This window comes from Trachypithecus francoisi, unplaced genomic scaffold (assembly GCF_009764315.1).
Source record: "Trachypithecus francoisi isolate TF-2019V2 unplaced genomic scaffold, Tfra_2.0 Lachesis_group12, whole genome shotgun sequence".
Taxonomy (NCBI): Eukaryota; Metazoa; Chordata; class Mammalia; order Primates; family Cercopithecidae; genus Trachypithecus; species Trachypithecus francoisi.
This window is the reverse complement of record NW_022681457.1, coordinates 39,396,167-39,418,889: the sequence shown is the minus strand read 5'-3', so window position 1 is coordinate 39,418,889 and position 22,723 is coordinate 39,396,167. Positions and strand designations below refer to the sequence as shown.

At 40.0% G+C, this 22,723-nt stretch overlaps 2 protein-coding genes across 14 annotated transcripts in view; one reads left to right on the top strand and one right to left on the bottom strand.

Annotated features, from left to right (window-relative positions):
* Window positions 1-10,445, top strand: part of ZZZ3 (zinc finger ZZ-type containing 3) — a 127,715-nt gene extending 117,270 nt beyond the window's left edge. For 8 of the 11 annotated variants that reach the window (XM_033225351.1, XM_033225347.1, XM_033225348.1 and 5 more), the window contains 3 exons: window positions 4,201-4,335; window positions 6,736-6,836; window positions 7,133-10,445. In XM_033225351.1, coding sequence (XP_033081242.1) covers window positions 4,201-4,335; window positions 6,736-6,836; window positions 7,133-7,277 — 381 coding nt within the window. In that variant the 3' untranslated portion in view covers window positions 7,278-10,445. The remainder of the gene's footprint in view (window positions 1-4,200; window positions 4,336-6,735; window positions 6,837-7,132) is intronic. The other 3 variants (XM_033225346.1, XM_033225344.1, XM_033225343.1) reach the window with 1 other exon arrangement.
* Window positions 10,446-12,937: 2,492 nt separating this feature from the next.
* The window catches only part of AK5 (adenylate kinase 5), a 304,302-nt gene continuing 294,516 nt past the window's right edge, over window positions 12,938-22,723 (bottom strand). For 2 of the 3 annotated variants that reach the window (XM_033225353.1, XM_033225354.1), the window contains exon 14: window positions 14,149-14,285. In XM_033225353.1, coding sequence (XP_033081244.1) covers window positions 14,217-14,285 — 69 coding nt within the window. In that variant the 3' untranslated portion in view covers window positions 14,149-14,216. Of the gene's footprint in view, window positions 14,286-22,723 lie in introns of all 3 variants that reach the window. The other variant, XM_033225352.1, reaches the window with a different exon arrangement.

The window sequence follows — 22,723 nt, the reverse complement described above, 5'->3', positions numbered from 1 at the left end:
TAAAAATTGGCCAGATGAGGAGTGGTGGTGGAGTACTTAAAAGAAGTACTATTTGGCTAGGCGTGGTGGCTCACAGCTGTAGTCCTAGTACCGTTGGAAGCTGAGGCAGGAGGATCACTTGAGCCTTGGAGTTCAGGACCAGCCTGGGCAACATATTGAGACCCCATCTCTACAAAAAAGAAAAAAGAAAAAATTATTAGCCTGGCATGGTGGTGCATTCCTGAAGTCCCATCTACTCAAGAGGCTGAGATGGGAGGATTACTTGAGCCTGGAAGATTGGGCCTGCAGTGAACCTGGATGATGCCACTGCATTCCAGCCTGGGCGACAGAGGGAGACTCTGTCTTAAAAAAAAAAAAAAAAAAAAAAGGGCCAGGCACGGTGTCTCACACCTGTCATCCCAGCACTTCAGGAGGCTGAGGTGGGCAGTTCATGAGGTCAAGTGTTGGAGACCAACCTGGCCAACATGGTGAAACCCCGTCTCTACTAAAAATACAAAAATTAGCCGAGCATGGTGGCGCATGCTTGTAGTCCCAGCTACTTGGGAGGCCGAGGCAGGAGGATCGCTTGAACCCAGGAGGCAGAGGTTTGCAGTGAGCGGAGATCGTGCCACTGCACGCCAGCCTGGGGGATAGAGTGAGATTCCGTCTCAAAAAACAAAACAAAACAAAAAAACCCAAAAACCCTCAGAAAAACCCACAAAAAAACAAAACCCAAAGGTACAGTTTGACAAATTGGCAAAATACAGTAGAGTGGATTGGATTTGATGTAATTTTTGTTGTTGAGTTTATTTATTTAAAAATGAGTGCCAGTTAAAATTATTTGATCACTTTAAAATAGCTACTCAAAATGTTTATTTATGAAGCATCTTGTGGAAAAATTTATAGATTTTAGTTTATCTTTTAAAAAAGCAATAGCCGGAACAATTATTTATATGTTATTTACTCTGTGGCTTCAAAATCTGTATACAGTTTTAGCTCCATTTGATATTAGTCTCCTTTAAGTAAGTTTAAAGTGATTATGATTAGGAAATCTATGAGGTTTAAAAAATTTTTTGTTTTAATTATGGTAAAATACACATAACATGAAATTTACCGTCCTCACCATTTTTATAGTATAGAGTTCAGCAGTGCTATGTACAGTCACATTATTGTGCAGCCAGTCTCCAAAACTCTCAGCTTACCTGACTGAAACTCTGTACCTATTAAACATCTCCCCAACACCCCTCTTTCTAGCCTCTGGCAATCATTATTCTGCTTTCTGTATCTATAAATTTGACTACTCTGCATTCCTCAAATAAGCGGAAGCATACAGTATTTGTCCTTTTTGTGACTGGCTTGTTTCACCCAGCATATGCTCTTCAAGGTTCATCCATTTTGTAGCATGTATCACAATTTCCTTTTTAAGGCTGCATTATATTCCATTGTATACCACATTTTGTTTATCCATTCATTTGTTGATGGATACTTGGGTTGCTTCCACCTTTTGGCTGTTGTGAATAATGCTACTGTGAACATGGGTATGCAAATATCCTGCTTTCAGTTCTTTTGGGAAGTAGAATTGCTAGATTGTATGGTAATTTTATGTTAAACTTTTTGAGGAACCACCATATACTGTTTTCCATAGGAGCTGTACTATTTACATTCTCACCAGCAGTACACAAGGATTCCAGTTTATTTACATCTTTGCCAACATTTGTTATTTTTTGTTTTCTGTTTTTAGTAGTAGCCACCTACTAGGTGTGAGGTGATTTAACTTTTCTTAATCTTAGCCTTGCTGATCACATTTAATCATATCCTTAGCATTTAAATGCAAATTTAAAAATTAAAAGTGTTTACACTCTTTGCCTTTGCAAAATACCTGAATTAAGTAAATTTCATTATGACATTTCTTACTATATTATCTAATTATTTGGGTCACTTATTTATTAGTGTATAGCATTACTTATGTTGTCTTTCTCAGTGGTGACACAGGATGGTAATAATCATCTAACATCTTTAGTTGACAAGAATTTGAAATGGATAGTGGGACCAGGCGCAGTGGCTTGTGCTGTAATCCCAGCAATAAGTGAGGCCTAGAGGAACAAATCACTTGAGCCCAGAAGTTCGAGACCAGCCTGAGCAACATGACGAAACCCATCTCTACACACACACACACACACACACACACACACACACACACACACAAATTAGCCAGGCTTGGTGGTGTGCACCTCTCATCCCAGCTACTCAGGAGGCTGAGGTGGGAGAATCACTTGAGCTTTGGAGGTTAAGGTTGCAGAGAACCCCACCATTACACTCCAGTCTGGGTGACAGAAACCCTCTCTTAAAACAAAAACAAAAACAAAACAAAGCAAAAAAACCAGGAAAAAGTGGGAGATAAGATCGATGAAGTGTGAAATTGTAAAGAATCTTTTACTCAGCTGAAGACTTTGGACTTGATGCTGTAGATAGTCAGGAAACCATTGGGAACTTTTAAGTAATAGTAGGGGCAAAGGAGGGGGTGGATACTAGAGGACCGATTTGAGAGAGATTGTAGAAGGTATTAAGAAATGACAGGATTTGTTACATTCGATATAAGATGGAGTGAAAAACTGAGGATAACACTTAGATTTCTGACTTGGGCTGCTTTGTGTAAGTTTTTGTTTTCTTGATGTAAAATAACATAGCACTTAATACCTAATGTAGCAGGAGGAATGGGTGGGGTAGGGCTTGTCTGGTCCAGGATTGGGAATTTACAGAACATGGATCAGAGAATTGCAGATGCTTTTAGGAAATTAGTGAGCATGGGATCAGTCATGAGTAGCAAAGGAAAGAAATGGATCCTGGGTGGCAGAGCACAAATGAATTAGGAGAATAGGAAGCAGAATAGTGATTAGAAATTTCAATGAGGTTAAAAAAAAAGCTGATTATTTGGGGTGAGAATATGAGAGAAGTAGGAATAACAGTGGAGGTAGGAAATCTAAGCTTAATATTTTGGATGTAAAACACTTAAGAGTTGAAGGCAAGGTCCAAGGTATGGTTGTTGGAATGGGAGACTCTGAGAAGGAATGAAGATGAAGATCATTTCAGTAGAATCAGTCTAAGATTAGAGGCCAGAAATAGCGAGTTGGGCATCTGTGATAATCTTGAAGTTGTCTAGGATGATGAACCACAGTATTGTCAGCAATTTTAAATAGACAAATTTTGCATGTTAACATTTTTGAGTAGAAAAGTGCTCGTCAATTGGGAGGTGGGGGATGGTCCTGAACATATGTATCTAAAAGTTCGGAATCATAAATAGATTTTATACCTTGAAGACCAGTTTATTAAGGGATACTTCAATTTAATATATTATTTTTAAATTTTGAGACGGAGTCTCGCTCTGTCTCCCAGGCTGGAGTGCAGTGGCACAGTCTTGGCTCACTGCAACCTCCACCTCCCAGGTACAAGCAATTCTCCTGCCTCAGCTTCCCGAGTAGCTGGGATTATAGGCGCGTGCCACCATGCCCAGCTAATTTTTGTATTTTTAGTAGTGACGGGCTTTTGCCATGTTGGCCAGACTGGTCTTGAACTCCTGACCTAAAGTGGTCTGCCCACCTCGGCCTCCCAAAGTGCTGGGATTACAGGTGTGAACCACTGCGCCTAGCCTACTTAATTCATTTATATAGTTTTTACTGTTTATTTCTTTTACAGTCTATTGTAAATAGTCATCTTTGTAACTCAGTTCATCCTGTTGAGTAAGAGAGAAATGTTCTACGTTGATCATTGGGAGTACAGAGCAAAAAACGAGCAGAGATTGGTTTGTTTGTTATTGAGAAAGTGTCATATTTACAGGAGCAAATGTAAGAATCTGTTAGATTGGAGAAGAGAAACTTCCTTAAATGAGGGAGAAGTAGATTACAAGTCACTCAGGTAACCGTGAAAATGTAAAGATGGGATTGGGTTTGCACTAGTGTATAACAGAGGTGAGAATCATGGCCGTGCTTCCCTTTTACCTGCATTGAAGCAGTCTGCTACAATTCAGAATTACTATTGTGTTTTTAAAAAACTCCTCCAAAAGCATTAGTGGAAAATACTGCTAATAGCAGCACTAATTTTCTGTGAGTACTAAAAGGTATTTTAAAAATGAAAAATATCAGTAGAAAAATATTCTGTATCACTATTTCTTACCCTTAATTCATTTTCATTACCAAACCATTTTTATTTTTTATTTTTTGATAGGATGACGAAAGTATTCCTATCATGTATAGGAATTTACCTGAATATAAAGAACTATTACAGTTTAAAAAGTTAAAGAAGCAGAAACTTCAGCAAATGCAAGCTGAAAGTGGATTTGTGCAACATGTGGGCTTTAAGGTAAGTTCTACTTAATTTTAGTATTCATTTAATTTTATTTATTTATTTATTTATTTAGAGACAGAGTCTCGCTCTGTTGCCCAGGCTGGAGTGCAGTGGCATGATCTCAGCTCACAGCAACCTCTGCTTCCTGGGTTCAGGCGATTCTCATGCCTCAGCCACCCAAGTAGCTGGGATTACAGGTGTGTGCCACTACGCCCAGCTAATTTTTGTATTTTTAGTAGAGATGGGGTTTCACCATGTTGGCCAGGCTGGAGTATCCATTTAATTTAAAAGGGTGATAAGAGTTAAAGTGGTTTCTGTAGTGTTAAACTCCAGAATTGCTAACCATGTAGGAAAAAAGTTTATCTTTTATCCCATTCATTTATACAAAGTAGTGGTGCCATCGTTCCTGATGTGAAGAGTATATTATTATTTTTTTTTTTTTTTGAGACGGAGTCTTGCTCTGCCACCCAGGCTAGAGTGCAGTGGCCGAATCTCAGCTCACTGCAAGCTCCGCCTCCCGGGTTTACGCCATTCTCCTGCCTCAGCCTCCCGAGTAGCTGGGACTACAGGCGCCCGCCTCGTCGCCCGGCTAGTTTTTGGTATTTTTTAAGTAGAGACAGGGTTTCACCGTATTAGCCAGGATGGTCTCGATCTCCTGACCTCGTGATCCGCCCGTCTCGGCCTCCCAAAGTGCTGGGATTACAGGCTTGAGCCACCGTGCCTGGCCAAGAGTATATTATTTACTAGAGTGAAGACAAACATACAGGTAGCTATCAATTGAGGTAAAATGTGAGGTGCTTTTGTTTAGCTGTTTCTCTTTTTTGTTGCTGTTGTCCATGGATCAGAAATGGGGTTTTTTTTCCCTTTCTGATTGAGAGACTAATAGAAATACATATACTTATTCCACAGAATTTTGTAATACACATTATGTTTCAGGCACTTTGCTAAGTGCTAGAGATTCAGCAGTAAACAAGACAGACTCAGTTCTTGCCCTTATGCTGTTTTCATTCTCATAAGGTATTTAGAGAAGTTAAACAAAATAGTTGAGTGTGGCTAGAGTACATACTAGAAAGTAGTTAGAGGCTGCTTGCACCGCCTTGGAAATTTTGCCAAGGAGCTCACACTGTCCTGAGGTTGTGGGGGAACCATTGAATGATTTTAAGCAGAAAGTAATATGAAATTTACGTTTTGGAAAGATAATTCTAGTTACTTAAACTGTTGGGGGTGATGATCTTTAGGAAAGCAGTGGGTTTGAAACTGACCAGCTTTTCCCCTCATCATTTTGGCCATAGTATGGAAACTTAGAGGAAGGCAAGACTAGAGTCAAGGAAACCGGTTAGAGATTCTTTTGATAATTTAGACAAAAGATGAGGGTGTCCTGAACTTGACTGGTGGCCATGGAAATAAGGATTGGCAAGCTTGAGAAGCCTTGAGGCATTAGAATTGACTTGGTTGGACTGGAGGAAGTAATAAGGAGACCATAAACTTGGTGGTGTTGGTGGGTAGACAGGAAAATACTGATGTGTGCTGTGACTGGTAAACCAAATTGAAAACAAAGTTGTACCTTTGATCCTCTAGAGTAGGCAGTAATCATACTCTATTAAATGATTTTCCCTCTTGATCTTTCAGTGACCCTACTTCTCCATTAGAGATTTTCCTAACTGGCAGCTCTGGCCTTTCAAAAAGAAACTTGCTTCCCTTCTCCTAATTTTCCTGCAAAACCCAGCCATGGCTTGTTTGCCAGTCTGTTAGCCACTATAGTTGACCAGATGATCAAAGAAACTAGAAATTATACATCTTTTGATTTCCAAAAGTGCACAGAATACTCTGAGGACTATCATGATGCCACCATGCTGAAAAAGAGCCAGATCTGCCTTTTTGACCTGATGGGCATTGGTTATTAGGAGTCTTTAGGCTTTGGAGAGCGATTCAATAAGATAAAAGTTTAGACAGAATTTTACTGTTGCCTGCGTTTATGTTAGCCAAGAGAACCTGTTAAAACAATTCTGTATCATATTTGGATAGTTTTAACTATAGTATTAACTCTCTGTTTCTCAACCATAGTCATCGTACAGTGGTCTGAGGTACCTTTCAAGTAGATGGTTACAAATAACAAAACACCCAAGTTGAATATGATTTACTTTTAAAAATTTTTAAATAAATTTAAGCTGATTGAAGATTATCCCTTATAATGTTCCTCTCACTCACGCATACCTTGATGTTGAGTGGATGGAATTTTACCTAGTTTGCTGGAAATTATCTCTGACATATAACCATTTGTGTGGTATATTACTGTCCTGTGCATGGAGAGAGAGGAGAAGATGTCTATGTGCACATCGTATGTTTCCTTGTGGAAAATAAAAAAGGTCGTGGAACAGTATAATTTAATACATTTTCTCTCTGAATCTGTTATAGTGTGATAACTGTGGCATAGAACCCATCCAGGGTGTTCGGTGGCATTGCCAGGATTGTCCTCCAGAAATGTCTTTGGATTTCTGTGATTCTTGTTCAGACTGGTAAGTATTTTCTTCATTGTCAGTCTTCAACTTAGACAAGAAAAGAGCTTCTCAGCCATTAGTGAATTTGATTTCCAAACATAGAAAATATTAATAGTCACACTTAGTGAATTAAACTTTGTTGTTCTAGGCAATTAATTTTTTCCTGTAATCATACCACATATCAAGTAACTTTTCATTAGAGATTTTGATAGATTAATGGATTTAAACAGGGAGAGCTGTGAGGAAGCTTTGTAATACACAGACTAAAATGCATCCAATACCTTGTAATGATACGTGTCTTTTTTTCTTTGCAGCCTACATGAAACAGATATTCACAAGGAAGATCACCAATTAGAACCTATTTATAGGTCAGAGACATTCTTAGACAGAGACTACTGTGTGTCTCAGGGCACCAGTTATAATTACCTTGACCCAAACTACTTTCCAGCAAACAGATGACATGGAAGAGAACATCATTTACTAGTCCTCTTCAACACATAGCAATGGTATCATTGTTAATTATGTGCACAGTTTGGAAAGATTCTCTGCTTTCCCAGAAATGACACTCACAGCATGAGAGCTTCCTGAGTGTTCTCGTCAAGTACAGCTCTGCACCGTTGTGGCTCTAGATCACTGTTCAGCAGCTGAACATTCCTGGTGAGCAAAGGGTTTCCCTGGTGAATTTTTCACCACCACATTTTAGGTGGTGATCTTAAATGGGTGAGATGGAACGAGAGCACACATTAAAGAGAGAGTAAATTCCAAAGGTTTCAAAGAACTTGGTGATAAATATGATAATGAGAAGACAAAGTATTTATATTAAAAGAGTTTAGTAGCCTTCAGTTTTGTGAAAATAGTTTTCAGCACAGAAACTCACTTCTTTAGACAAAGTTTTAAGCAATGATGGTGTTTGCTTCTAGGATATACACTTTAAAAGAACTCACTGTCCCAGTGGTGGTCATTGATGGCCTTTAGTAAATTGGAGCTGCTTAATCATATTGATACCTAATTTCTTTTAACCACAATGAATTGTCCTTAATTACCAACAGTGAAGCACTACAGGAAGCAACTGTGCCACTGCTTCCTTAACCAGCTCATGGTGTGTGAATGTTATAAAATTGTCACTCAGATATATTTTTTAAATGTAATGTTATATAAGATGATCATGTGATGTGTACAAACTATGGTGAAAAGTGCCAGTGGTAGTAACTGTGTAAAGTCTCTAATTCACAACATTAATTCCTTTAAAATACACAGCCTTCTGCCTCTGTATTTGGAGTTGTCAGTACAACTCATCAAAGAAAACTGCCTAATATAAAAATCATATATATGGTAATAATTTCCCTCTTTTGTAGTCTGCACAAGATCCATAAAAGATTGTATTTTTATTACTATTTAAACAAGTGATTAAATTTAGTCTGCGCAGTGAGCAAGAGTTCACATGCATTCTTTTATACTGCTGGATTTTGTTGTGCATCATTTAAAACATTTTGTATGTTTCTTCTTATCTGTGTATACAGTATGTTCTTGAATGATGTTCATTTGTCAGGAGAACTGTGAGAAATAAACTATGTGGATACTGTCTGTTTATATTATAGAATGTTTGTTGTGACTTCCTTTTGGTTAGATTTTGGATTTTTTTTTTTTTAACCAGTGTTAAAACCAGAAATTGGTATTTTTAAAAATGGTTTGCTTCACATATTTAAGAGTTTTCTTTCCGTCATTTATGAAGAATAAGGAATATATTATGGAAAAGAGGCTGATCTTAAGCAACCCTGTAAAAGATGGTAATGTTTTTTACTCAGTGTATGCCAAAACACTAAATTAAACTAGCTTACAAAAAGGAAACACAGACCATGGTTAAAGAAAAAGGCAATTATTAATGCTGAGGTATGAATACTAAAGTTGAAATTTTTTTTTCTAGTTTTGTCTCATGAAAATAAGCCCCCCATGTATTTAAACAGATGGCTTTTGAAAAATCACCTTGTTTCCTAGAAATTATTATTAACTATAGGAAAAGATAGTATAAATATTCTAAGATTGATTGTTATATTTGACCCAATTTTTAGAATCACCTGTTTTTTCCTATTTTAAATCAAGGGAACATTATTTACTAGTTCTCTTCAGTACATAGCAGGGTACTAAAATCATACCCTGAATTGTTTTTTAATTGAGAAAAAGTAATAGAATTTTAAATATAGAAATATGAGAATTTTAAAGTAATATATTGATTAAAGATCACTGATGATATAGATATAATATATCATAACAGAAGGAAAAGTAAATGGACTTGAGCTTAACTTCTTACCCTGGAATTATTAGTGGGGTGAAGAGGGAAATCATTAGCATTCTGGGCATTTTTATATTAAATGGTTTGTGACTATGCCAGAAGATCTGCTTTCAACTTGTAATTAGACAAGATAGTAACACTTGATGGTAACTTCTATGTTTGTGTAGAAATAATACCAGTTAGTTTTGGAAGGCCATTCGGATCCATTCAAAAATTCCATAAAGTATGATGTATGCTTTGGAAGAGGGCTATGAGTGATACAATTGTTATATAAATGGAATAGACAAACCACTTGAATGCATTTTTCAAAGGCAAACATTTTTTGAGATTTTTGAGTAATAAAGAGGATTGTTCGCTTGAGCAGAAGGTGTGTTTGTTTTGCATTTTTCAGCTCCAAGCAAATAGCCCCCATGGTTTTAAAAGGCCCGAAGTTCGGATAGTAGTAGGTAGTGTTTTGTTGTTGTTTTGAGAGTTGGAGGAATAATGGGCAGAGCTGTCATTTGCCAGTAGGCCACCATCTGCCTACAGAGAATTATTGGACTGAAAGCTAAAACAGACTGTAAAAGACCTACTTGCTAAAGCATTGCTTATTCAGTGGTATTCAGTAGATAAGATCTATTTCCTGATATATTGTGCTCAAGTTATTTGCACATCTTAAGAAACTTTTAATATCTAAAACCATTACTGTAAGGTTTAGGCAGAGGAGGTTTCCTTTTGTGTGATGCATAATAATAATAGAAAACACTGATACAGTGTTTACTATGTGCCAAGCAAGCATATAATAACTAATTCTTAACTCTATGAGGCAGGTTCATTTATTATCCTGTTGTCATATGAGGAAATCTAGCCAGAGAGAAGTTAACTAACCTGCCCAAGGTCATATAGTTAGTAAAGCGGTGATGCTTGAATTTTAACCTAGACAGATTACTTCAGAGTCAGCGTCTGCCTTACTACCCTGTTTCCTGAGCAGGAATTTCCCCTTGTGTCAGGCAACACTAGATGTTAGGAGTGGAGGTGTGCAGGTGTTGCCTTACGTTCTGTTTTCCTCATGTCGTGTGCTTTCTAAGAGTACAGACCTGAGCATATGTCTAGGCTTGCAAAGTCTCAGGCGAAGCTGGGACTACAGCTTGTGTTTCCTGCCTCGGGTAGGATTTTCTTCTATGCATGTTGGGTGCTTCTCACTTAACCTAATAGTATGCCTTGTCTGTTTTCCCCCCTTCCCCTTTTTGTTTAAATTAATTCACAGAACACAAAAATTTACTAGGTATGAGGAACATTTAAAAAAATGAAATAGAGAAAATGGTACATCACATGTAATAAAAGATAGTTTTGTGAAATGTCTTTTTCAATCATATATATAAGTGTTGTGTGCTATATAAAACTATTTCTTATTGTGGATAATGAAGTTTGAAGCCTGTTGTTCACCTATGGATGCACTGGATGGGATTGGGAGTCTTCAGATTTCAGTAGGTTCTTCCACAAGCTTATGAAGACATTGTCCTGTTTAGGCTGTAAACTGTTTTTATTTCTTGATGAAAAGTGTTCTTCTATTTATGTGATCCCAGAAAAAAGAAACAACTTTTTTTTCTACAGTTCATGTAGCTAGTTAACTAGACTTTTCAGAGTTATAATACATTTAGCTCCATGAGAACAGAGACCATCAATGTCTGTCTGTATCTCTAGGGCCTGGCATTTAATCGATTCTCAGTAAATATGTGTTGGTTGTATGACCAACATTTTGGTGAGTTTACATTTTTTTTCTCCAGGAACTTAAGAGACACCACCTATTACTGAGTGTGTCTGTGAGATCCTTAGAGGCCTTGCATCAGAAGGTCATCTTGACAGTGATGTGAGAGGACGGGGGAATTGGATTCTGTCTTACCCGAAGGCTGTGGTTCAACACTGGGTGGCAGAGGTGGTTTTGGTTCTCTGTAGGGCCCTAGTATCTTGATTCTCTTCCATATTTTTAAGAGTAATGTAATGGGGCTGGGCACAGTGGCTCACATCTGTAATCCCAACACTTTGGGAGGCCGAGGCAGGTGGATTGCTTAAGCCCAGGAGTTCAAGACCAGCCTGGGCAACATGGCAAAACCCTGTCTTTACTAAAAATACAAAAAAATTAGCCGGGCATGGTGGTGCATGGCTGTAGTCTTAGCTACTCGGGAGGCTGAGGTTGGGGGATCACCTGAACTTGGGAAGTTGAGGCTGCGGTGAGCCAAGATGGTGCCATGGCATAATAGCCTGGGGGAGAACGCTGTCTCAAAAAAAAAAAAAAAAAAAAGGTAATGGAAAGGACACTGGAGTGAAAATTCTGGGTCTTAGTCCCAGTCGTGGAAGTGAATCATTCAGTAAGTGTTTACAAAGAACTACCTTTCATTGCACCTTAGGAGCTAGTAAATGATTCGCGTGTCTTACTAACTTTTTTGTTTAATCCTCACAGTTCCTCTGTGAGTTTCATTACTATTATGTTCTCCATTGTATACAGGAGAAAACTGGAGGTGCAGAGAGTATGTTAAATATGTTAGCTCTCAATAGTAATTACTGTGTTTGGGACTGGAGATACCAAGCCGTGTCCTTATGGAGGTTATAATCTAATGCAGAAGACCAGCAATAAGTAAGTAAAATAAAAACTATTCATTTCAGGCAGGGATAAATGCTAAGAAGATAAATATGCTCAGAGAAAAATAATAATGGGAGAATGGCGAATAGTCTGCCATTTTAGATGGAATAAGCAGAGAAATCCTCTATTGGCCAGGATAAATTCAAATAGAAACCAGAATAGAGCAAGGGAATCCGCTGCATGAATACTCTGTAGGAAGAGGCAGAAGGATAGCAATAGCACACAGGCCCTGAGCCAGTAGACCATGGCTTGTTCTGGCAACATCAGATGGCCAGAGTAGCTTAAGCCAAATGAGCAAGAGGAGAGTAGTACTTGATGGCATCAAAGAGGGCACAGGCCAGCTCAGATGTGGCCTTGAATATACATCATTGTAAAGGAGTTTAGATGATGTTCTGATGTCTTCTGCATACACACAAGTCTTTTGCTAGACAGAGACCTCTAAGGTCTTTTCCAGTATTAAAATCTTACGACTTTAAAGTAGTGGTATCATTTCAAGCCATTCAAATCAGCAATGTGTTCTAGAGAAGAGCTGATTCGCACTTCTAGATACTCTTCAGGGGCAAAGCCATTTACCCTTGCTAAATTTTTCAAGGTGGCTGTCAGCTGTAGCCGTAAGAGCCTGTAAAAGATGGCTGGACCTTTCTGCCCCTCTGCTGTCTCATTTTCCTTACCTATGCAGTCAGAGCTGTGCTGGGCATGGACTGTGTTTGCCAGTATATGGTATGTGTTTCAAGAATGTTAATCCCTACAAAGAGTCATTTTATGTTTTCTGGCACAAATGATGATTTTCTTCCTGTAACCTTTTTTTGTTCCCAGTTTGCTCAAGTACTTACGCTCCCCGACAGAGAGTGTGACAACTTGGGGTACTAATAAAGTATATGACAACTGTTGGAGTTGTGGGAACATGCCCCCTTTTGTTAATAGAGGCATAATTGTAACCAAAGAAATTTAATTTCTTCTTTAGCAAACACTGACATTTCTGTTTCAGAATAAGTGCTAGAGAAAAAGGAAATATGAAAGTTACCATGTATCGTGAATACATTGAGTTCTCTCTGTAATAACTCAAAACTGATCTATAGCTAAAATTAAAAACATATAAGCGTATCGTAAATCTTGACTATGTCTGTGTTCACCTCTAATTCTGTTTGGAATAAGGCTTCAAATGCTTTCAAGAATGATGTGAGTTACAAATAAATAGAAAAAGAGTTATCCTGTCTTCCATTTATTTTATTTGTACATATCCATTTCAAGAAAAAAAAAGACTTAAAAAATACAATTCTATCCCAGAAATGGATCCTTATCTGCACAACCATTGAAGGAAAAAAAAATCATGCAAACTGAAACTATGTTTTTTTGTAGTGACTGAGTGGAAGATGCAGTTATTCCAGTAGAATATATAAGAAGCTCTGATTTTACAACTGATTGATAGCACAAAAGAAAACCCAAACTTCACTGGTTTAATGCAAGGAAACACAATTTTGCATATGGGTATGACAAGGTTTGCAAACTTCTGGAAAGGGCCCATATGAAACAAACACAAGATTGAACACACCACTTAGTGACATGCCCCTCCTACCCACATCAGGTTTGTTACGGTATTTTTTACTTGCTTGGAAACAACTGGGTGACCATTTAAAATCAAAATTATAATTTGATATGTGCCCAATGAATGAAATTGCAAATATGCTTTTAAATTACTTTTGGTCATAGATACTAATTTATAATTGCTGAAATGCATCACACCATGTAGAGAAGAGACTAGGTTACACAATTTATCAGATTTGTTCCCTTAGCCATAATGACAGTATTCCAAGTTTCTTAAAAATAATAGATAATGTTACTGATGACTAACGTGGGTTTTACCATCTTGGAAAAGCTATACAATTTCATATTTTAAAATTTCTGTCAAATTTTGCTTGATGCCTCTATATCATGTACAAGGCATTGTGTAATCAACTCACCTTATGGCTGTGAGCCACCAGAGGATGAGAGTTGATGAAACAGCCAGACACCAAAGGAAGATGGCCAGGGCTGTCCCCTGTGCCAGGGGCCTCCACTGGGGAACAGTATGTAAATCTTGGGGAGAGGAAGATGTGACTGGGAGTTAGGGATGCTTAATGAGAGGAGAACCAGATGATCAGGGTCTAGCAAGGCCTGTAATCACAACGGGCACAGACTGGTACTGCCCCACTGTTTATGTACTGACTAGCTCTTGAGTGTGGCCTGCATGATACAAAGTGTGTGTGCTCTGAGTGCAGACAGTTGTCTGAAGTGTGGAGAAGAGGTTGATAGTCCCAAATACACCATGCATGATTTCCAGATACCTCTCACACAGGTCTAGCTGGGAAGCAAACAGTGCTGTCAGGATTTAGGGGGTGGGGGAGCAGGGGCAGGGGGCACAAAAGGTTTAACTTGAAACATTGTGTTAAGGAATGAACTTTTTAATGTTTTTCTCTGTTTCCACTCTAACAAACATGCATTTTCGCCTTCAGAAAATAGAGTCAATAGCTGTGCAGAGTTGAAGAAAAACATCCTCTGGTGTTCCCTCTGCATTTATCTGTATTTAAAAGGAAAAAAAGAGAGTTAGTCTGAAATATTTGTAAATAAAATCATGTTTAATAATGAAAGATCACTATCACTTGCTCATAATTTACTCTGCAAAATTTTAAAACACAAGACCCCCAAAAACACAGAGAAAAAAGTGAAGAGTGGTGGTTTTAAAACTACATGTCTCAAAACAACAATGAAGTACCACTACATATCTATTAGAATAGCCAAAATCCAAAGCACTGACACCACCAAATGCTGGTGAGGACAGGGAGCAAGAGGAACTCTCACTCATTGCTTGTGGGAACACAAAACGGTACACCCACTTCAGAAGACACTGCAGTTTCTTAAACTGAACATACTGTTACCATACTTTTTAGCAATTGCACGTCTTGGTGTTTTACCCAAATGGGTTGAAACCTGAACATCTACCCAAAAGCCTGCATATGGATGTTGACAGCAACTTCATGCATAATTGACAAAACTTGGAAGCACCCAGGATAATCTTCAGTATTTTAATGGATGGATAAACTGATATATCCGGATACACAGGGGAGTATTATTCAGCGCTAAACTCTATATTACTCAGTGATACAGGCTTCTCTGAAGAGGGTACATATTGTTTGGTTCCAATGATATGACATTCTGGAAAAACCAAAACTGGAGACAGGTTTAAAAAGATCAGTGATTGATGAGCAGAGGGCAGGGGGAGATGAGAAGGTGGAGTACAGGATTTTTAGAGCAGTGTAACTAGTATATGGGAACGCCGCGCAATTTTGCGGTGAACCTAAGACTTCTCTAAAAAGGAAGGCCTATTTAAAACAAGTCCCTAGGTAAAGCATTGCTATGGTCATGGAAAGACTTTGGAGTTACTTAAAATGAGACTTCTGAGTGTTCTGTTGCATTTGGGAATAGGGGAGAGATTGGGGGATGAGGGAGAGAGGGGTGGAGAAGAAAGCAAAACGCTAGGACCACAGTGTGTAGGTGTGCTAAAGGCAAAGTCTGCTTGGAGACTGTTGACATGCCAGCCCAAGGAGGACATTTCAAGGGAAGCTGATTTTCTGGGCACAAAAGTACTGCACCTTCCCCTGTCCTAACATTGCACCGACCGCTGAGATTTGTTCCATTACACCTGTATCGTTTACGGAAAGTAAAGGCCTGGCCAAGCACAGGAAGCACGTGGGAGGCCAGGGGAATGCTGTTGGCATGCATCAACTTCCACAAGTGTCACCCAGGTTACTTTGGTAAAGTTGGTTATGAGGCATTACCACTTAAAGAGAAACCAGGGCTTCTGCCCAACTCTCGACCTTGACAAATGTAGACCTTGGTCAGTCAAGAGACATGAGTCATCACACGCTGACAAAAATAATAATAATAATAATAATAATAATAAATAAAACAGGTTAGAGCTGCTCCCATCATTGATGGAGTGCTATGGGCTACTGCAGAATTCTGAGGAAGGGAAACTCCCGAAGTAGCCTGCTGTCATGAAGGCCAAGTTCTTCAGCAGGAGAGCTGGGAGAAGATTAAGGATGTATATATAGGGGAAGTAGGGAGGCTGTGTCCTGGTGACTTGAAGCCACAAGGAGGGAACTTAACTAAATGCTAACAAATGAAAAAAAAAAAGGTAGCGGGTTGGTGATCTGCATGAGTCGTGGGGGTGGGTGGTAAACTTGCTGAAACACAGCTTTCCAGGCCATGTCTGCAGAGGGTCTTGTTTGGTGGGTTTGGACGGGGTCTTTAATCTGTGTATTTAACAAATTCTCCACATGATTTTGTTGTGGGCCATCCTGGAGCACACTTCGAGAAACACAAAGTTTTCAAACATACATTCTCAAGCACACTTTGAGAATCCGGTCTACCTATCCAAATCTTCTTTGTGCAAACTAGTTTGCCTTTTTCTATCCCTAGGGATTTCACTGCTTCCAGAGGTAGAATGAATTCTTAACACCATCAACAAAAAGAATGTTGCATGTTTAAATACTGGAGAAAATGGATACAACAATATTAATGGATACAACAATATTAATATAATGACTGTTTGTCATTCCCAAACTGGAAAAATCCTGTATGTCCATTAACAGTAGATGGATAAATTGTGACATAGTCATATAATGGAATACTATAGTAATTAAAAGAAAAAGAACCACAGCTATTTCAACAACATGGATTAATTTCACAAGCTTGAGGGACACAAGCCAGTCTCAAGAATATGAATACGGTAGGGTTCAGTTTATATAAGGTTAAAAAAAAAAAGCTATTTTGGTTAGGGATCCATACATAGGCAATAAAGTCATAAAGATAGAAGCAAGGAAATGATTATCATGAAAGCCAGGACAGTAGTTACTTCTTGGGGAGAGGAAGGAAGCTGCGACAGGGGAGACATATGGGGAGGGTGGAGCTTCTGCAATTCTCTTCTATTTCTCGTCCTGCATGGTGGTTATATGAGTGTTCATTTTATTCCTCAAACTCCACATACTACTTTTATGCATTCCTGTATGTATGATATAGCCCACAATAAGGAAAAAATAAGTTTTTTAAAAGTTCTTTTCCCCTCTCATAAATATGTCATACTTTATCCTTGCAGGAGACTCAAATACAGCAATCTGCAATTTGTCTGTCTGTCCAGCTAGAGGTTCTACATCTGGATGGTAGGGGCTTAGCCTTTGCCATGTTCATGGCCCCCACAGCACCTTGCTTATTGCTTTACTTCTTCCTCCTTTTCCTTTCAACCAACAAGCATTTCCTGGTTATCATCAATGTTTTGGAGTTACCAAGTTGAATGAGAAACAATGGTCCTGTTTTCCAAGAGCTCACGCTCAGTGGTAGAGATGAACATTCAACAGGAATTTACACTGTTAAGAGGTAAACACAGGAGCTAAAGGGGCACCTTCCATAATGTTGGGAGGGCAGAGAAGCTTTCTGAGGAAAGTAATAGTTGTCATCATTTAAAATGATAAACATTACTAGTAATGGCACAGAAATGCTTTTTAAATAACCAAAGTAATCCTGTTAATGATCTTGGAAGAGAAGTCTTGTTATCCCAGTTTTACAGATGATGAAACAGGGGCTCTGAAAGATGAATTAAATTTTTCAAGATAATGTGGTTAAGTAAGTGGAGAGAACTGGTTCACACTCAGGCCTTTGATTTTGAAGTCTTTGCACGTCTTGACTTTACTACACTATGCTGACCAGTTCAAAATGGTGGATGGCCAGATATGAGGGGGAGTAGCAAGGAGTGAAGCTGGAATTGTAATAACAGGCTGGGCTATGAAAAGGCTTGTGTTCCCTATTGCATGACGATAATGAGGAACCATGTGAGAACTGTTTTTCTGTTTTGTTTTGTTTTTTATGTTTTTTAAAACAGGGTCTTGCTCTGTTGCCAGGCTGTAGTGGTGCGATCTTGGCTTACTGCAGCCCCTGCCTCCCAAGTTCAAGTGATTCTTCTGCCTCAGACACCTGAGTAGCTGGGATTATAGGTGTGTGCCACTATGTCTGGCCATTTGTCTTTTTAGTAGAGATGGGGTTTCACCATGTGGCCAGGCTGATCTTGAACTCCTGACCTCAAGTAATCTACCTGCCTCAGCCTCCCAAAGTGCTGGGATTAAGGTGGGAGCCACTGTGCCCAGCCCATTTACGAGTTTTTAAGGAATGGGCTGACATCATAAAATATGGGTACACAGCAAATATTTGATAAATATTTGCTCCATCAAAAATAACTGCAGAGGCCGGGCGCGGTGGCTCACGCCTGTAATCCCAGCACTTTGGAAGGCCGAGGAAGGCAGATCATGGGTCAGGATATTGAGACCATCCTGGCTAACACGGTGAAACCCCATCTCTACTGAGTATATATATATATATATATATATAAAATAGCTGGGTGTGGTGGTGGGCGCCTGTAGTCCCAGCTACTTGGGAGGCTGAGGCAGGAGAATGGTGTGAACCCGGGAGGCAGAACTTGCAGTGAGCTGAGATCGTGCCACTGCACTCCAGCCTGGGCAACAGAGTGAGACTCTGTCTCAAAAAAATAAAACAAAATAAAAAAACCGAAAACAAAACAAAACAAAAAAACTGCAGAGAGGTTGAAGTGCAAGGCAAAGAGCAAAGAGCCCGTATGAGGCGTGCCTGGGCTTGCCCTCAGTGTGCTTCAGGACTTGACAGGCCATTCATCCTCTTGGGGCCTCAGTTTCCTCCTCCATCAAATGAAGGGACGGAACTCGGACTAGATAACCTCCAGGTCTGGTTCCAGCCTGGATGTTCTATGCTATTCCAGATCTGAGCTCACTTTTTAGTGGGGATGAGCTCCTCTCAGCAGGCATCAGGATTGTTCAGTTTAGTTTGGTGTTGCTAGTTAAGCTGGGCCTAGAAGAAGAGACATGTACTGGAAGATAATAAAGGTGGCAAAGGTGTAGAGATCTGAAAGCACATCGATTTTTCAGCGAACAGTGGGTCATTTGTTGAGGACAGAGCAAATGCTGCATGGGATGACGAGGGCAGGCAGAGAAAAAGAGGAAGCTGGAAAAATAGGTTGGAATGAGGTGTCTCCATAGATTTGCCTATTTGGGACATTTTATATCAATGGAATCACACAATATAGGGTCTTTTGTGACTGGTTTCTTGGCATAGTATTTTCAAGGTTCATTTATGTTGTAGTGGATATCAATACTTGGTTCCTTTTTATTGCTGAATAATGCTATGCTGCATTTAACCCGAATGTTCCAAACAGGCCTTGGGATGTCTTCCTTCCTCATCTCTTTTCAGCAAATCTGTTTCCACCCACAGCCCACTGTACAGTCACCTGACCTCACCTTATCAGATGCTGGGAGGAGGGAGGAAAGGAAGGGGTTGCTAGCTCACATTCCTGCCCCTTCTCAGGTTTCCTCCCCTGTAGCACGGATGGGTAAGAAGGTATCAATCCACAAACACTTGATTGATTATTTACACTGTCCATGATTATATCAGTGGAAAATGCATCAAGTCTGTCACTGGTCCCCAAGAAGTTCCATGAGGACAAAGACTCAAATACAACTATTTTGTGCATAATGTAAGTTCTTCACCCTAGTGATCCAATTTTTCGTCTTTGGCACAAACACTTCCCCAAATCAGCCCCAGATCTTCCCCAGAAGAGGAAGATAAGTAGCCTAGGGAATGACTCCAAGTGACCGTCTACTTCAAATGGATGTGAATTTTCTCACTACAATATCACTGCCTAATTGAGGCATGCGTGGAGTGGGACTTTCAGCCTCAGTGATGCCCTCTCCTTCATCTGTACAAACTCCAGCTGTGTTCTAGGGCCCTTTCTTGTCCTCACAAAGTGGTGGATATTTTGCAGCATCTTCCTCATGATTTATCTGTTCTCCATCCTCTTGCTGAATTCCACCAGTTCCTTGCATTTAACTGACTTAGCATGTTCTATTTCTGCTCCTGGGCCCTGAAACATTTCTCTCCTCCAATCTGTCTTCTGCAACTATTACTACCTAACATTCCCAACTTTATATATGATTTTCTAAATTTATCTTCTTTCCAAAAGAAAACCGTACCTATGTTTCTCATACTCATAATGTGTCTTTTAACACTATTAATATACAATTTTTTTTAAAGAACACTTTTTTTTTTTTTTTAAGAGGTAAGGTTTCACTCTCTCACCAGGCTGGAGTGCAGTAGCGAGATCATAGCTCACTGTAACCTCTAACTCCTGGGCTCAAGTAATCCTCCTGCCTCAGCTTCCCAAGTAGCTGAGACTATAGGCATGTGCCACCATGTCCAGCTAATTTTTTGTATGTTTATGTAGAGATGGGGTCTTGCTATGTTGCCCAGGCTGGGCTTGAAGTCCTGACCTCATGCGATCCTCCCACCTCAGCCTCCCAAAGTGCTGAAATTATAGGTGTGAGCCACTGTGCCTGGCCAAGAACACATTTATTATGTTCTATTTCCTCCATGTTTCATAATTGATAACTTGGTCATTCAACATAATGCCAGTGTTACACTCACATAAACTGGGTTGATCCTTGTTCAGGATTTCTTTTAGACTCTGATAAAAATACATTTGTTCATTACAATAACCTTTGAATGTACTCTATTACCTTCTGCCTTTTACTACCACAGTAAACTAAAGGCTCTTTCTGTATTACCTTCCCCACTGACTATCACAGTGGACATGCACTGGTTGCAATTCAGTGCCACATTTAACTTTTCGCTTCTTAGTCAGATAAAACCCAGCCTTAACCCAAATATTTGTTTTTTTTTTTTTTTTTTTTTGAGATGGAGTCTTGCTCAGTCGCCCAAGCTGGAGTGCAGTGGCCGGATCTCAGCTCACTGCAAGCTCCACCTCCTGGGTTTACACCATTCTCCTGCCTCAGCCTCCCAAGTAGCTGGGACTACAGGTGCCCGCCACCTCGCCTGGCTAGTTGTTTTTTTTTTTTTTTTTTTTTTTGTATTTTTTAGTAGAGACGGGGTTTCACCGTGTTAGCCAGGATGGTCTCGATCTCCTGACCTCGTGATCCACCCGTCTCGGCCTCCCAAAGTGCTGGGATTACAGGCTTGAGCCACCGCGCCCGGCCTGTACATTGTTAAAGAAAAAAAATGTTCAATGATTCTTGTTAAAGCATGGTAAGGGAGGCTTTATTGGGGACAATTACGATGGGTATAGATAGGGACTACGGCAACAGAATTTTGCAGCGGCGGGGAGGGATGGGACTCAACTCTGAATACAGCGTGGGCAAGTGGGAATTTATAGTCAAGGAGCAGGATGGGAGTCAGTGGATGGAAAATTACTAAGAGGTAACAACATCAGGAGTAAGGAAAATTCTGGCTACCGACCTGACAGGACCCTTGCTGAAGACAGACCAACATGATCAGACAGCACCTGGGGATGATGGAGGATGAGCACCCCGATCAGATATTGAGGGTAGGGATCTTGCTAAAGTGATTTAGCAGGTTTTACAAGGAAGTGCACAGATGGGCCTAGGAGAAGGTTCAAGAGTCTGACTAAAGTTTGGTCAGCAGAGAACCTTTGTCAACATCCAGCTAGACAGTAAGCTCTGCGAGCACGAGGCCATTACTCAGCATAGTATATCCCCCGTGCCTGGCTCTAGGTAGAAAGGCAAAAAACCAAAAAGGTAAACAAAAGAATGTATCCTCTATTCCCACATTTGCTCTTCCTTTCCTCACAGAAATGAACTGCCGTGGGGCAAGAAGCATGTTCTTAAAGCCCATTTTCTACAGTCTGGGCTTTATGGAAGGAGAACGCATTCTGCCTTCTTAAAACAAGGCGACTTGGTTTCAGCACAGAGGACTCAGCACACAGCACCTCAAGGACAGTGCTAGTTATTTTCTGTCAATCAGGCCAGAGCTGATGTTTTGGGGAGGGCTGAGGCGGGGTCCGGAGCTCTCAGTGGACCATTGCCCATCTCTATTTCCCTCCCTAATCCCCCTCCTCATTTTGTTTTGTGGCTTAAATACGGGGACTTCTTAATGAAATTAAAAAACTGCTTATTGCCAACCAGTCAGAGTCATGTGCTGTAGTGCTTGCCCCTGTGGAGCCCAAAGATGTGGGTAGGTTTAAAGACAAAATCAAATGATAAGGCTTTCTAGATGGGAAAAGCAGTCTTTTACTTCGGCGAGTAGAAAACTCCGTGAAGTTAGTTGGGATCCTCCTTAGGACCAAGATGCCAAGTTTTGAGAATAAAGGCAGTGAGGCAATTTCTGTTGTCTTATAGAAGGCGTGTATGCGTGTGTGTGTGCGTGTGGGTGCGTGGTGGGAAAAGGCTGGATTCCTGAAGTGCATTTTGTTTTGTTTTGTTTTGAGACGGAGTTTCGCTCTTGTCACCCAGGCTGGAGTGCAATGGTATGATCTCAGCTCACTGCAACCCCCACCTCCCAGGTTCAAACAATTCTCCTGCCTCAGCCTCCCGAGTAGCTGGGATTACAGGCATGTGCCACCATGCCCAGCTAATTTTTGTATTTTTAGTAGAGACACGGTTTCACCATGTCGGCCAGGCTGCTCTCTGACTTCTGACCTCAGGTGATCCGCCTGCCTCGGTCTCCCAAGTGCTAGAATTACAGGTGGGAGCCACTGCCCATGGCCTGAAGTGTATTTTTAAGGAGCAAAAGAGAGCCCAGTTGAACTGGGTGGGAACAAAGCCTTTTGTCTACTCTCCAAAGTTCTCCTTTGGTTCTACAGGTTACCTCGATTCTTCCTAAGTCTCAAAGTAGATTCTCTTTGCTCATCTAATTCCCATGTGGAGAGTATTTTAAGAGAATAAGTGGCATTTATCTTTTTGTATATAACTGCAACTCAAAGGAAATGGAAAAGAACCAATTTACTAAATGCTTTCAAAGTTACAGGAATTTTTCTTGCTGCTTAGAGCTTTAGCAAATTTAAACCAATTAGCTTATAAGGTACTGGTGTTTAATGTCCTTCGCAAACAGAGAACAGTCCTGCACAAT